General features: G+C 47.9%; 1 protein-coding gene across 1 annotated transcript in view; it reads right to left on the minus strand.

The window, feature by feature from the left end:
• Positions 1-293: 293 nt before the first annotated feature.
• LOC126524544 (monocarboxylate transporter 9-like) overlaps positions 294-12806 on the minus strand; it is a 41114-nt gene continuing 28601 nt past the window's right edge. Inside the window, exons 2-5 of the mRNA XM_050172843.2 lie at positions 7791-8083; positions 4501-4609; positions 3046-3552; positions 294-511 (exon numbers count right to left, since the gene is read on the minus strand). Coding sequence (XP_050028800.2) covers positions 294-511; positions 3046-3552; positions 4501-4609; positions 7791-8083 — 1127 coding nt within the window. The remainder of the gene's footprint in view (positions 512-3045; positions 3553-4500; positions 4610-7790; positions 8084-12806) is intronic.

The following is a 12806-nucleotide window of genomic DNA, read 5'->3' on the forward strand; positions in this document are numbered from 1 at the left end:
AACGAGCCGAGATAGCTCCCGTCTGAGAAACCAGCTCACGTACCTGCGTGTTCCTCAGTCTGCTGGTCGTCAGCTAGACGGTGTGATGTTCTCGTGGTGACGTGCTTAGCTGCTCTGCGCTTTAAAGTAGATGTAGCAGATGCGCACTGCGTAGCAAGCCAATACGAAGCTAAGTCTTGCATCGTTGCACATATTACATAACACGCACGAGCGCAACGCACTAAGTACACATCGGCAGCACCACCGCAGAATCAGGCATTTGATCGCTCGCAGTATGGCGCAAGTGTAAACCACTAAAGCGACGTGCATAGGTCCTCCTCTACTAGCGCAGGCAGGGGTTCGGAGATGGCGGGCATCGTGTTGTCCAGGGCAGGTGGTTTTGTCACGTCTTTCTTGGCGGAAGAACGACCGTTGATCCAAAGTCCCACGTTGAAAAGGAACGCGATCAGCATCATCCCTGCCATGAGCTGAAAAAGGCCGTCGTACGAGCCAAGTCCATCGCGGAAGGCGCCTGCAAAATACGAGTTTTAGAGAAAATTAACCCTCGTGAATACAAAAGCAAATACTACAAGATTCAAATTTATGGGACCAGAAACTGATGGTAGTAAGAAGATTTCGGACCCAGCATAATTTCTTGGATTGCAATGTGCGCGCTAACGTGAAAGCTTAAGGAAGGTTATTTAGACAAATTAGGCCTATATAATCATAGTAGAAATATTGACACGCGGAATGAAAACACGTATAAGGTTGCGCTCAAATTTTGCATTATTGTAATCATCGGTGAATTTTTAATCTCGGTCTGGCTTGAAAGGTTTTTTGTCTTTAAAAAAGACTGATGCAGCTCGCAAGGCAAGTCGGATGTTTGAATGCACAGCGCAACTATTTCCGCAGTTTCATCGCTGAAATCCTTGAGAGAGATCAAAATAAGGCATTCGGCAGCAAGGGCCTTTCCGCTGCGGCAAAACACCTTGATTTTACGCCAAAACCGAGATACTTGAGCACAGCACCAAGCGAAAGAGCAGCCGTGAACCTGCATGCAGTGGCCATCTTTGCTTATTTGGACGGTGTTGCCAGCACAAGTAACGGATTCTAGAGTTTAGCGCAACCGCTGCGAGGGGGTTGTTGCCGGCTATCGCCATCCCTGCTTTCTTTTCTATCCTATCGCGGTTGTATTCGGAGCTTCTATCTGTTTTGTCAAAGGAGCTCGCCTTCCTCGGCGATGAGCAATTCCTTCGGCAATGGTCGTGCCCATTCGTCTTTTTCTCTCACGGACGCCTGAAGCTTCTCTTCCCGCCACCTTGGTTGTCATGGGCGAATGCACCGGTTCTTATTGGCATCAGTGAATGTAATTATCTTGACTGAATTCGGTGTTTGCTGCTAGAGCATGCAATGTACATATGTATACTCATCTGCCGCATAACCATACATGTTTAGACATGCATGTCTGACACATAGTTTGCGCGTCTTGTAGCATGAATATCATTGACTATGTAAGTTTATGAAGTCAATTTCGTGCCCTAGTATAGAGTGCACCAGATCAGCGTCTTCCAGGCCGTGTGCATAGTGTACATTAGATTGTAGTACTGTAGAATTTAATTCGTTTATGAATCAATAAGCTTTATGTGAACAATCCGCTCAGGTTGACACGATAACTATAAGTTATGAGACGACTAAATGAAACGACAACACATGTGACGTACACTGCGAACTAAACAAGTGAACCAATGTTTAGAATATCGTTGGTGTTTCAAAGCAAAATCAGTTTTACACATATGTAGGTAAATCACCAGAACGTTTTTTTTAAATTCGCCGAGGATTACGATACTGCCTAATGTGAAATTTGAGCGCAGCGCGCACCGAGGAACCTCAAGGAAGTTACTCATCCATCCATCTATACGTGTTTTCATTTCGCGATACACCGGCGGGCGCGAGAAATCAGTCTCGTGCGGCACGCTGCACATGGAGTGAAGTGTGGCGCGACTGCCTCGCTAATTAGGAGATCACGAGAGGCAGCGCATGGGTGACACGTGGGCGCGATTTCAAGACACCGTAGCCCACCGCAGACATACAATGTACCTCCGCTTATGCAGCGCTTTGTTTCCATACAGATGACGTGCGCTGGTCAGGCAGCTTCTTGTATTCATCGTCGCCGGAAAGCCCGTCTTGCGTGGCACTACGCTTTTCTAAAGCAATAGGTTTACTAACTTCGTCGAGCCGAGTTTCGCCGTCGCCATGTATTCGACCTTCATTTGACCGCAGCTGTGCCGTAGCCTTGGCAACGCATCACGTGACTCGCCACGCCAGGCTCTGCCGACGCCGCCGGCTTGGCGCATGCGCTTTCCGCAGCTGGGTCGCCGCTTGACCACGTGACTCACCGCGCCTAGCTAAGAGGAGCGCCGCGCTCACCTAGTCAGTAAGAGATTGGCCATGGATTAGAGCAAGGTCGGGCCGTCTCTTATGAGCGTTGCGCAGGAGCGGGAAGCTTTGAGCCATCGTCGCCAAGCGGTGTCTGACCACCCCGCGGACATCGTCCGGCGAGCTGCTTCACTGGAGAGGGTCCGGAATGCAACAGGCGTCGCACCGTCGAACGATGCGTGTCTACCCAAGCATGATTACACTCATGTCTAGCCACCGACCTAGGCACAGCCGTAATACCTGGCTTAGCGATGATTGTATACCTAATAATTACAGCTAAATCAAACGTTAACCCAGTGAAACCAAGACTTAACCAGGTTAAACCAAGCTTTCGCTTTGCATATCCAGGGTTAGCTGAGCAAAGCCGCTGCCAATTTTTTTTCTCACGATTTCGCCATGCCCTCCTCCTCCGCTCACCGCCTCGTGGTTCCACTGCACCATCTTCCTCTGCTTTCCTCCTCGCGCTCTCTTCACTATCGCCGTATTTTATCTCTCCCTGCGCTCTGCATTCGCTTTCATCTTTCACTCTGCTCGTTCGCTAGGTTACGAGCGACGGGACAACGCCGACGCTCGCCGCCGGAACGGGTGCAAGAGCGGCGCTCTAAAATGTAACGCTTCAAACAGACTTACCCACCACGGGCGGCCGAGCGAAGCCACCCAACGCAGTGATGAACGCCAGGACACCGTAGGCCATTGGAAGGTTTTTAGTCCCGAGTTCTTTAGATAGTGTTTCGGACGTTCCAACCAGCACGTAACCTCCGGGCAGTCCAAGAATAGCAGACACGGCCAAGAAGGCGAGCCTTTCTGAGATGCACGGCATCAGGGCGGAAATGACGGCAAGCGTGATATAGCACAGCGTAAGCAAGGACGCCGTCGACGTGACTCCGTAATCAGTCAAGAAAGGTACGAATAACCGGCCGACGGTGTCCATGGCTGAGAAGAGCAACAGGGCGAGGACCGACTCGCTGTACGATACGCCAATATCTTCGCCGAGGTCGAACATGACCGTGAGATAAGAGTCCACAAAGAAGGCACAGGTGAAGAAGCTGAAAGTGTGAAAGTACATCCGTGGTGCGCACAGAACTTCCTTCAGGCTGCTCAGGGCAGAGGATGGCGCTTCCACAGTCTTCTGCATGTCTACCGGAGCAAGAAAGCCGATCGCGCTTATTACAGTATCTCTCCGCGAAAATGCGTCGTTAGAGGACGCTCTTCTGGACGCAAACATGGATCCGGCCACGCTCATCATGGTTCCCCTTCTTTCCAGTGCTGCATTCCTTGGTGAAACTGTCGACGCGATTGAAGGGACTCGCCGGTTCGCTGCCTCGCCTGTGACGCTGCAGGCGAACGTACTTCGCCTGGATGCTATGGAAGGACGGTGATCGGGCACCAGCGGCCATGGTTTCACAGAGTTAGAGCGGGTGGCATTGACGCTCGACGCGGTTCCCTTAGCAGCTGGTGCTGGACTCGGGATGATCGTTGTATTCCGACCCATTCCATTGTGGCTCGTGATACTTATCGCAGTAGAGCGCCGCTTTTCGCTCGCTGAGCTGTGGCATACTTCCATGGTGAGTCTGTCGCAGGGCTTGCCGTTGTTTCGTGTGGCCAGAGAGACAGGCTGAGCGTCTCCTTTTGCGACCTGCGGATTTAATAATGCGGTCGTTACGACGATGGTACACTGTTAAGTGGTATGGATTGGGAATCGTGACTTGAGAAAAAAAAAGGCTAAGCATTTGAATGATGCCTTGTACTTCCTTGTAGATATGTCTGTCAATAGCCTTCCCCTTTGGGAAATGCATTGTGAGTCCTCACGCAGAAATTTAAACCAAGGAGGAATCCCTGCACGTGGTTTCCCTATTAAGTAATAACATCTTGGTCTGAAGCACAATTCTGGCTGTCCAATGGCTAGCAAAAAGCAGTCTTCTGGCTCCCTTCTCACTCGATAAGTATTTTAGTGCGCGTCAGTTGACCAACACCTTTCTTTAGACATTTCTTCTGCGCAGTTTCCTCGATACTACCGTAAACCCCATTTTGCGCCGTCTGAATGTGTGGTTTTTAATTGGCCTAGGTGGTTCATTTGTAGTTTACTTGTCAAAACGGTGCGAGAGTTGAGCGTTTCGCCCTCAAACATAGCCTCTACGAAAACGACATCACCCTGTGGGAAACCGGGGGCAGCGGCGGGGCCATCCAAGACACGCTGCAGCAAGCCATAAACGAGTTTTGTTTCATGCGTAGAACCGCGCCGCCTGGAGTGCTCCCCCATAAAAATCGGAGCTTCTTCTATACAAGCCTAATTGGGAGGTCGACGTCCAGACCCTCACCGCTCACCCCTACCACCACCCCCCCCGCCCCGAGGTACAACTCCACGTGCATCAGAAGGGCATACCTACAGTACCTAGCATTCGTATCCTTGGCTTGCGCATCCAACAAAACGACAGAAACCCAGACATACTCAAGTAGTTCTCGACTCACGTACACCAAACCACTCGCCTCACTGCACTCATCGCAAATCGACATCACGGCATGAAAGAAACAGTCTGATACGCCCGGTAATCACCTACGCCCTTACCAGCATAACATATGTCGCCCGGTACCTTAGCCTCAGTGCAACTGACAAGCTCAAATTCAATAACATGTTCAAGAGGGCCTATAAACAAGGCCTACATTTTCCCATTTCCATCTCTAACAAGAAACTGGACGCCATCGGCAGTCACAACACCATATACAAGCTTATTGAAGCTCAGCGCATTAGCCAATACGAACGACTCGCCAATTCCACCATGGGGCAGGCACCATTCTAGGAACCCTAGGCATAACCTACACCACCCAATTCGGACCAAAAGTACCCGTCCCTCCGAACATTCGCGCTCAGCTAGTTTATATTCGCCCTCCCACAAATTTAAAAATCATCTACTTGCAAATTTCAAGTTGGTGATCCCCCAAATTTAAGTTGGCCCACTCCGAATTTCAAGTTGGCCTACACCCAAAGTTCAGTAAATTGGCCCACCTCCCCATTTCAGGTTGGCCCAATCCCAAATTTTAAGTTGAACCACCCGCCAATATGAGTTTGTCGAACCCTACTATGAGCTTCCTCATCCATTTTCTGACGAGCCCTTTGTATCTCTATTGGTACTCTCTTTGCATTTTATTTTCTTGCTTTAAATTGTTGTTCCTCATCTCTTGAAAGTTTCCAGTCATCTACATTTGCACTGTCAACGATTAGATGTCTTAACTTACAAATCACGCATTTTTGGGCAGATACAAGGCATTACACTTTTCGCGTGGCATGGCTTGGGAGCTCGTCAAAGAATGCTTTGTCATTAAGATAAAGTGGTGCAGGTAAGATGCCTGCGAGGTGTCTCAAACTCGGTGCTCCGCGCCAATGGAACACATACAGTCGCAAAGCAAAACGTGACAGTATAAGAGCAGCGTTTTGGTCATGACGCGTAAGCTTGAACTTACATCGATAAAAATGTGTCCCTATCGTCTCCGACCTCGAATACCTATGCTCTGCCGAACGGTTGCCAGCTCTCAACCGCGCCTTGCGGTCCCAGCGTAAACAAAGATTTCTCATCGGTTCCGCCTGTGCAACGCCGCCCATGGGGGTAATGGGCTTGCGGTGCTGGTGCGGCTGGAGCATAAATGGGCGTAAGCTGGTTCTGGTTAGAGTTTACCAGATAAGGGGACTGGATCCAACGCAGGCGCACCACTGAGGCGTTTCTTATTGAAACGCTGGAGGCGCCAACCTCGCCTTCACCTGTATGAGCGGCCCCGCGCGCCGGCCGGACGCGCCTGGGCCTCGGCGCCGGTTCCTATTTCTCTGCTAATTTCGTCTGTGCATCTAATTAGCACTATGGATAACCACAACGAAGAAATTTGAAGATAAAAGTCATTAAGTGTCTTCCATGCTCATTAAACTAACACTTTGAACAGAAAGTCTGACACGCTTAAGCCTGAAATTGCGCTTCTGAAATGTTTGCTATTAATGCGTAACGAAAAATATTATGAAGAACCAACCACGCTTACTATTCCAGAATGCGTTGAGCTTGCGTTGGGGATTGGTTATTTGCGGCACTATATTGAACTTGTTATAGGATGTGCTTCCCCTTACTACTGTGCTTTACCCGTACGCGGAAGTCAGCCGGTACTGAGAGCGCCACTTTGTTAAGCAAGGCGTTCGGAATCTCGTGCAGCGCCTGCAGCCACCTCTGGGCGCAGCTGTGACCAGAGGCGCAGCGTCTCAACGACAGCGTCTCAAAGCGCTAGCTGTCACGAGGGAAGAATGCGAGAACGCTCGCCGTACTACCGTGCTACTATGCGGTATTGAACTGTACTATACCCTGCGAGCGCTTCCACCGTGCTGTATTTGCGCCCTTTTCCTAGCAAGCGTAACTGGCCAGCTCGTGAAATCGGATGTGTCTGTTTGAAGTCACGGAGCAAGCGAACGAGAATGGCGCCTGGAGGTGGAGACATTCGCGCGGCGGAGAAAGTAAGGAGTGCGCTGAGCGCGCGGCAAAGTAGCGCCACCCACGGGAATGTGTAGGTAACGTTGAGCGAAGTGGGGATGGCGAAACGAGGCGAAGCACCGCGGAGGATGAAGGTAGGCGGAGGCACGCTGGGTTGACTTCCTCTGGAGTTTGCTACAGGTTTTCTTGGCGATGCATACGTATCCAGTTCGTCTCGTGATAACATCGTCCTCATGCGCAGTAGGCTGTGTGTGCAAGTGAAAGCGTGCGACGGTGCGCGAGGGCAGAAAGCTCGCCGTATTCCGTCGCGCGTATGACACCATCGCACAGGGAGTCGTTAATTGCACTTCAGCCGCGAGCGGTCGTGCGGGCTTTATCTGAAAAGCGATCTGTTCTGGGAGCAGTCTAAATGAGGCGACGGCTCGTAGCTCTGCGTGTGATGTGTTCTCATCCGTGAGATCGCGTTGAAGCGATCTCACGAAGGCCACTTCGCTTGCTGCTGCTGCCGCGATTTCTCACGCCAGCGTTTTGACAGCAAGGGAGAGTGAAGTGTCCATGCTTGCCTGTGGGCGCTGACACCATGCTAGGTAAATTAGATAGTAAGCGAATGTTTGCAACAGGGCGTTCTACTCCGGCAGCTGCTACGTATGGCGCAGTCGCGCGATCCCTGTCTTGAATACAATCTGCAATGCGGACAGTGTAGGCGACTAGGCGCACCGAGGGCCGATAGCGTCGTGTGCGCTATAGCACCCGTACGCTTGCACGCCACCCGCGTTCACGAAGTGAAGCATCACTGTAACTTTATGGATCACTCTCGGTGCTTGCCGCTGCGTCCGCTGGACCCGCTCCCTCATTCTAGTGAACTGTTCTCTGGTACAGCGCGAAGTTTCTTCTTTCACTTTTATAGTTTACCTCAGTGAAGCAGTTTTCCACCTCGACTGCGGTGGTTTCCCTGATCGTCTTCTCCCACGGAGGATTACGCAGCAGGATTCCAAGGACGGGTATGTTAGCCATGCAGCCGCCCAGCAGGAGGAACGTGCCTCGCAGCCCGTACTCTTTCAGCAGCCACTGGAGAAGCATGGGCACCACGAGAGACGTCATAGACGGGCCGGCCATGTTCAAACCCAGGGCGATGCCACGGCGCTTGTCGAAGTAACTGGTCACGGCCACGATCGAACTGCTGAACACGACGCCGTTTCCAGCTCCTTCGAAGAGTAATAAAAAGTGCGGAGGAAAAAAAAACTAAGAAAACTTGCCTGGAAGTTCCCCCTAAAAGTAAAGAGAGGGCAGCATTGTGCTGCAGGTGACAGGGAGAGATTGAATTCTAAAAGAACTACTCAAAGTTTAATTAGTCGGGGAAGAGGAAGTGTAGATGTAGAGCCTTGGAAATACTGACAGAACAGGCATAGCGTAACCCACTATCATTGTTGCCAACGTTATTTGAGCGTGTTGCTAAAATGAGACAAGGCAAATTGAAACAATAGGTTTTCGATAAATTTTGCTACAATGTCTGTAACAGCGTCGCAATACTGTCGAGGGAATCTGAAATATTGAATGCTTTCTCATACACTACGAGCTAGGCTAGTCTCGCGTGACACATCTACCGAAAGGATTCATGGTAATTTATCTAGTGTCTGTTTATGTGATGAATTCACGACAGATTTACGAGGGTGTACAATAGGACATTTACTTTACTAATATATTCAGAAAAAAAAGGATGACGAAAGCTGAGATTTTGCGTTTACTTTCGGGCTGCAAGGTTACAGACCCGCACTGTTAAGGGGAAGCTTTAGCTCGGGTCTCCTGTCTATATACAAGGCTACAGAGAAATCGTTTATTTTCGGGAACCACTGCGCAGAATTTGATGAAGCTTGTTGCATTTAAAATAAAAGTTAAAAATTAGTGACTGTACGAAAAGGAATGTTATTTATACAGTCCGTATTTTCATAAACATTGTTGAAAATCGAAACAATTCTTGAGACTATCACTTTTATACCTTTGAAACTGAACATTGGAACATGATATTACAGTTCTTGAAACTGCACCTAATAATATATAGAAGCGAAAAAAGTTGGTGAAAATAAACCGCTCTAAAATATGCCAATATCACCCGAGTAGAAAGCTTCCAAATCGCTCGTAATCATTGTAACTATTAAGGTAAGCTATAAATAAATACAATAAATATATCTGATTTATATGCTCAAACACATGCATTGACAGAACTGATATACCTGTTTTTGGTGGAAACATACGGACTTGTAAACTTCATGCCACATTAACCTGTATCACAATTCCACCTTTTAAAGTCACTAGAATTTAACATTCTCATCATCATCAGTTATTTTCTATTAAGGACCACTGTCGGGGTATTACATATGGGAGGGTTACAGAAGACAAAAATACAAACACAGATATGGTTACAGTTTCCTACAAAACTCAGCGTGTGTATTCTTATGAGAACAGAAAGAAAAGGCTAAGAGGCACACTGAATACAATGCAAAAACATCAGCAGAACAACGAAATGTGAAACAGCAATCGTAAAGGAACCAAACACAGTAAAATCAGTATAAGGTTAGGGTTTGAGGTGATCAGCAAGCAGCTGTTTGAAAATAATCGGGCTGCGTTTGTTGACAACCATACCTGGTAAATTGCTCCACTCTACGATGGCGCTAGCCAAAAGCGATTTATTAAATGAAAATGTTGAACCATGCAAGCGCTGGATGCTGCAAGAGTTAAAAAGCGACGAGATGTACGGTTTGGCGGGATTAGAAGCCTTCCACGTAGTTGAGGCAGTTATAGTATAGTCGGTGGAAAATGCACAGCTTTGCAATTTTCCGACGGAACTCTAATTGTTCGAGTCCTATGGATGATTTAATTCCGCTGACACCTTCTTCACGGCTGTACCTGGAAGTGATGCATCTAACGGCACGATTTTGTATTGATTCTAATATGTTAAGTAAGCTTGGTGCAGGTTCCAAATAGCTGAGGCGAATTCAAGTTTACTTCGAATGCAAGTTTCATAAGCTAGTTTTCTTGTGGATGAGGGGCACAGTGCAAGGGTACGTCTGACGCAACGAAGTGATTTAATGGTGTCGGTAGCCTATTTTGTGATATGGTCGGACCAGATCAACTTGCCATTGATAGTGACACTAATATAACGATACGATTGAGTCATGGATAGGGCTGTCGAGTTTAAAGCGTACAGGTGATCCTTGTTAGAGTGTTTACGGGATACCTGCATAGCTTTAGATTTGGATATGTTTCATTAAAGAATTGGAACACCAGGTTTCTATTAGGTGTAAGGTGTTTTGAAGTCGGTTTGGTCTGTAATGGTCGGTTTGGTCTGCAATGCGACGATAAATTACGCAGTCGTCTGCAAAAATTGGATGGAGGATGAGATGCCATTAGGAAGGCCGTTTATGAAGATGAGGAAAACAAGGGGACCTAAGACGGACCCATGTAGTACTTCGGAGGTGACGCTAGCAGCGGTTGATCAAGGATTTCCGACAGCTGTGTTCTGTAAGCGATTAGTAAGAAAGCAACGGATCCATGACAATGCGAGAGGGTCGAGACCGAGGCATGACAGTTTGGCCAGAAGCCGCTGATGGGGAACACGGTCGAATGCTTTGGCAAAGTCTAGGTACATGACGTCAGTTTGAAGTGATGAGTCTAAGTTCCGGTGAAGTTCAGTAATAAATTCAAAAAGCTGTGTAACGAATGAAAAACCAGGCCGGAAACCGCGCTGATTCTGAAAAAAGAAGGAATGATCACCGAGATGACATTCTATTTGCGAATATATTATATGCTCTAGGAGCTTACAGGGAATACTTGCTAGAGAAATGGGGCGATAGTTGAAAAGATCAGAGTGGCTGCCTGACTTATATGCCGGTACCATTTAATTAATTTTCTACTCATTTGGAAGTGAACTATCGGTAATGGACTGGGTAAAAATTATTTGTACTGTTAGACTGGAAATTTCTTTCGTACCTTTTACTATCTTAGTAGTGATGTTATCTGGCCCGGGGGCACTAGAAATCTTTAGATTTTCGATAAGTTTCACAATGCCTTGAGAATTAATCGTAATGGGATACATGTGGGGAAAACTGTAGCTGGGCAACTCGAAGTCCTTCAGTCCAGGCTCACGAGTGAAACCTGAAGAAAAATACGAGTTGGTTACGTCTGACCACTGACCGTGCGGCGCGTTGGAACTGTCAGGGTAACAAAGTTATCTGTTATGGGGAGCTATTGTTTGGTTTCAGAATATTTCGATTGTTTGGGGGGTTGACAAGTATAATGTTAGCAAGTCCTGGTGAAAGAACTTCTTTTTTGATTGTCTCAAAGTCTTTGTGTATTAGCACAGGGATGTAAAGTACTTGTCTCACTTCGAACAAGAGTTCGAGTGTTTCTGTTATTGAAATACAAGAAATTTCATTCAAATTGGCTTAGGTGTTCTTTCATAAAAGCCCTTCTACCTTGTACGTTTATTTTAATATGGAGAATTGGAGTTGACTCCGAGGTAAAGCACCCTATTCAAGAAAGAAAGAAAGAAAAAAAAAAACGAAAGAAAATTCAGATAACCTTAGGCCCTCTCCCAAAAAACATTTCGTTAGAATTGTTCCTATGAGCAAAGTCCACGCGAATCCTCACACTGACCATGTTAGCAAAAGCGGCCGGCAGATGACAAATATTACTAACGAATGGAGATTAGTAAATTCCGCTCCGGATTTTCCTAGCACGAAAACGCACTTACGTACGTTATGACTGCAAACTTTCTAGCATCTGGCACTGCTTAACGGGGTACTAAATTCAGGCACACGCACTTGCTCTAGGTAATGCGGCAGTGATAATTACATAATTTTCATAGAGTCAAAAACTACACTGTCGTCTGTTGATTCGTCTGAAGTCTCTGTGCACTATCTATTGGTGCGAAAGCCGTGAGAAGAGGAAGACGATGTGTTCACGTTCACTTGAACGAGCCCGGCTGCTCCGAAATGAACCCTTTGTACAGTTGGCCTAAATCTCCCCGTAAAATTTATTTCATTGAGTATTGACACCGTACAGCTACGTTTGCAAACGATCGCTCAATAAAAAAATATAAAGAACAATGGTATTTTTCAGCGCATTTAACAGCCTCGTATGACCTCCTTGAGTGGAGACCAGAGCCGCTTCACCCTGGTCACAGAGCCTACGCGCTCTGCAACCTATTTCGGCCATCTACCTGTAGCTGTTGCAAAATAAAGTACGTTCTAGAACGCCATTTCCGAAGCAAGTTTTTTAACAGCCAAGTTGTCAATATGCCGCCAGTTCCATCTTGTCACCAAAAAGAAAGTGTTACCAGCTGCTAAATAAAAAGATTATGGCAGAACCCATCTCACGAAGACTGACGACAGCAACCCGTTACCATTGAATCCATATAGCGACACAACGTATTGCCACCGTCGAAACGAGTTATGTATGAGGCGCGAACTGCAGCGAGGCTCCTGTTTCGCGTTTCCCTAAGAACACTCGGCGCCATCTAGCGCCGCCGCCGTGAAACCTGCGCGTGGCCCCCGAAATGCATAGGGCGACGGAGAGTGCGAACACTATGAAATGCGTCATGCGGAAACCGTGCTCCTCTCTAGCACTTCTTTCCAGACATGCTGCGCCATCTAGTGGCACTGCCGAGGAGTCCCCGCGTGGCCGCTGAGATTAGAAGGCGGCGCGCCGGTTCCTGCGTACTCCTGGAATCGTTCCCTCGCTTGCCCCAAACTGAGTGGCATATAATCAGTGACCCATGTTGGTGAGAGGTTCATAGAAGAGCGGCGCATTCTCAGTGCATTCATGGAGCGCCTCACTAAAGGCCGATTTACGCTCGAGCCGCCCAGTGCCGCAATCTGCACCGCCCGCATGCGGTCGTGTTAAAATTGGTTGAACACTCCTGCACAAATT

Source organism: Dermacentor andersoni, chromosome 3, assembly GCF_023375885.2.
Source record: "Dermacentor andersoni chromosome 3, qqDerAnde1_hic_scaffold, whole genome shotgun sequence".
NCBI lineage: Eukaryota > Metazoa > Arthropoda > Arachnida > Ixodida > Ixodidae > Dermacentor > Dermacentor andersoni.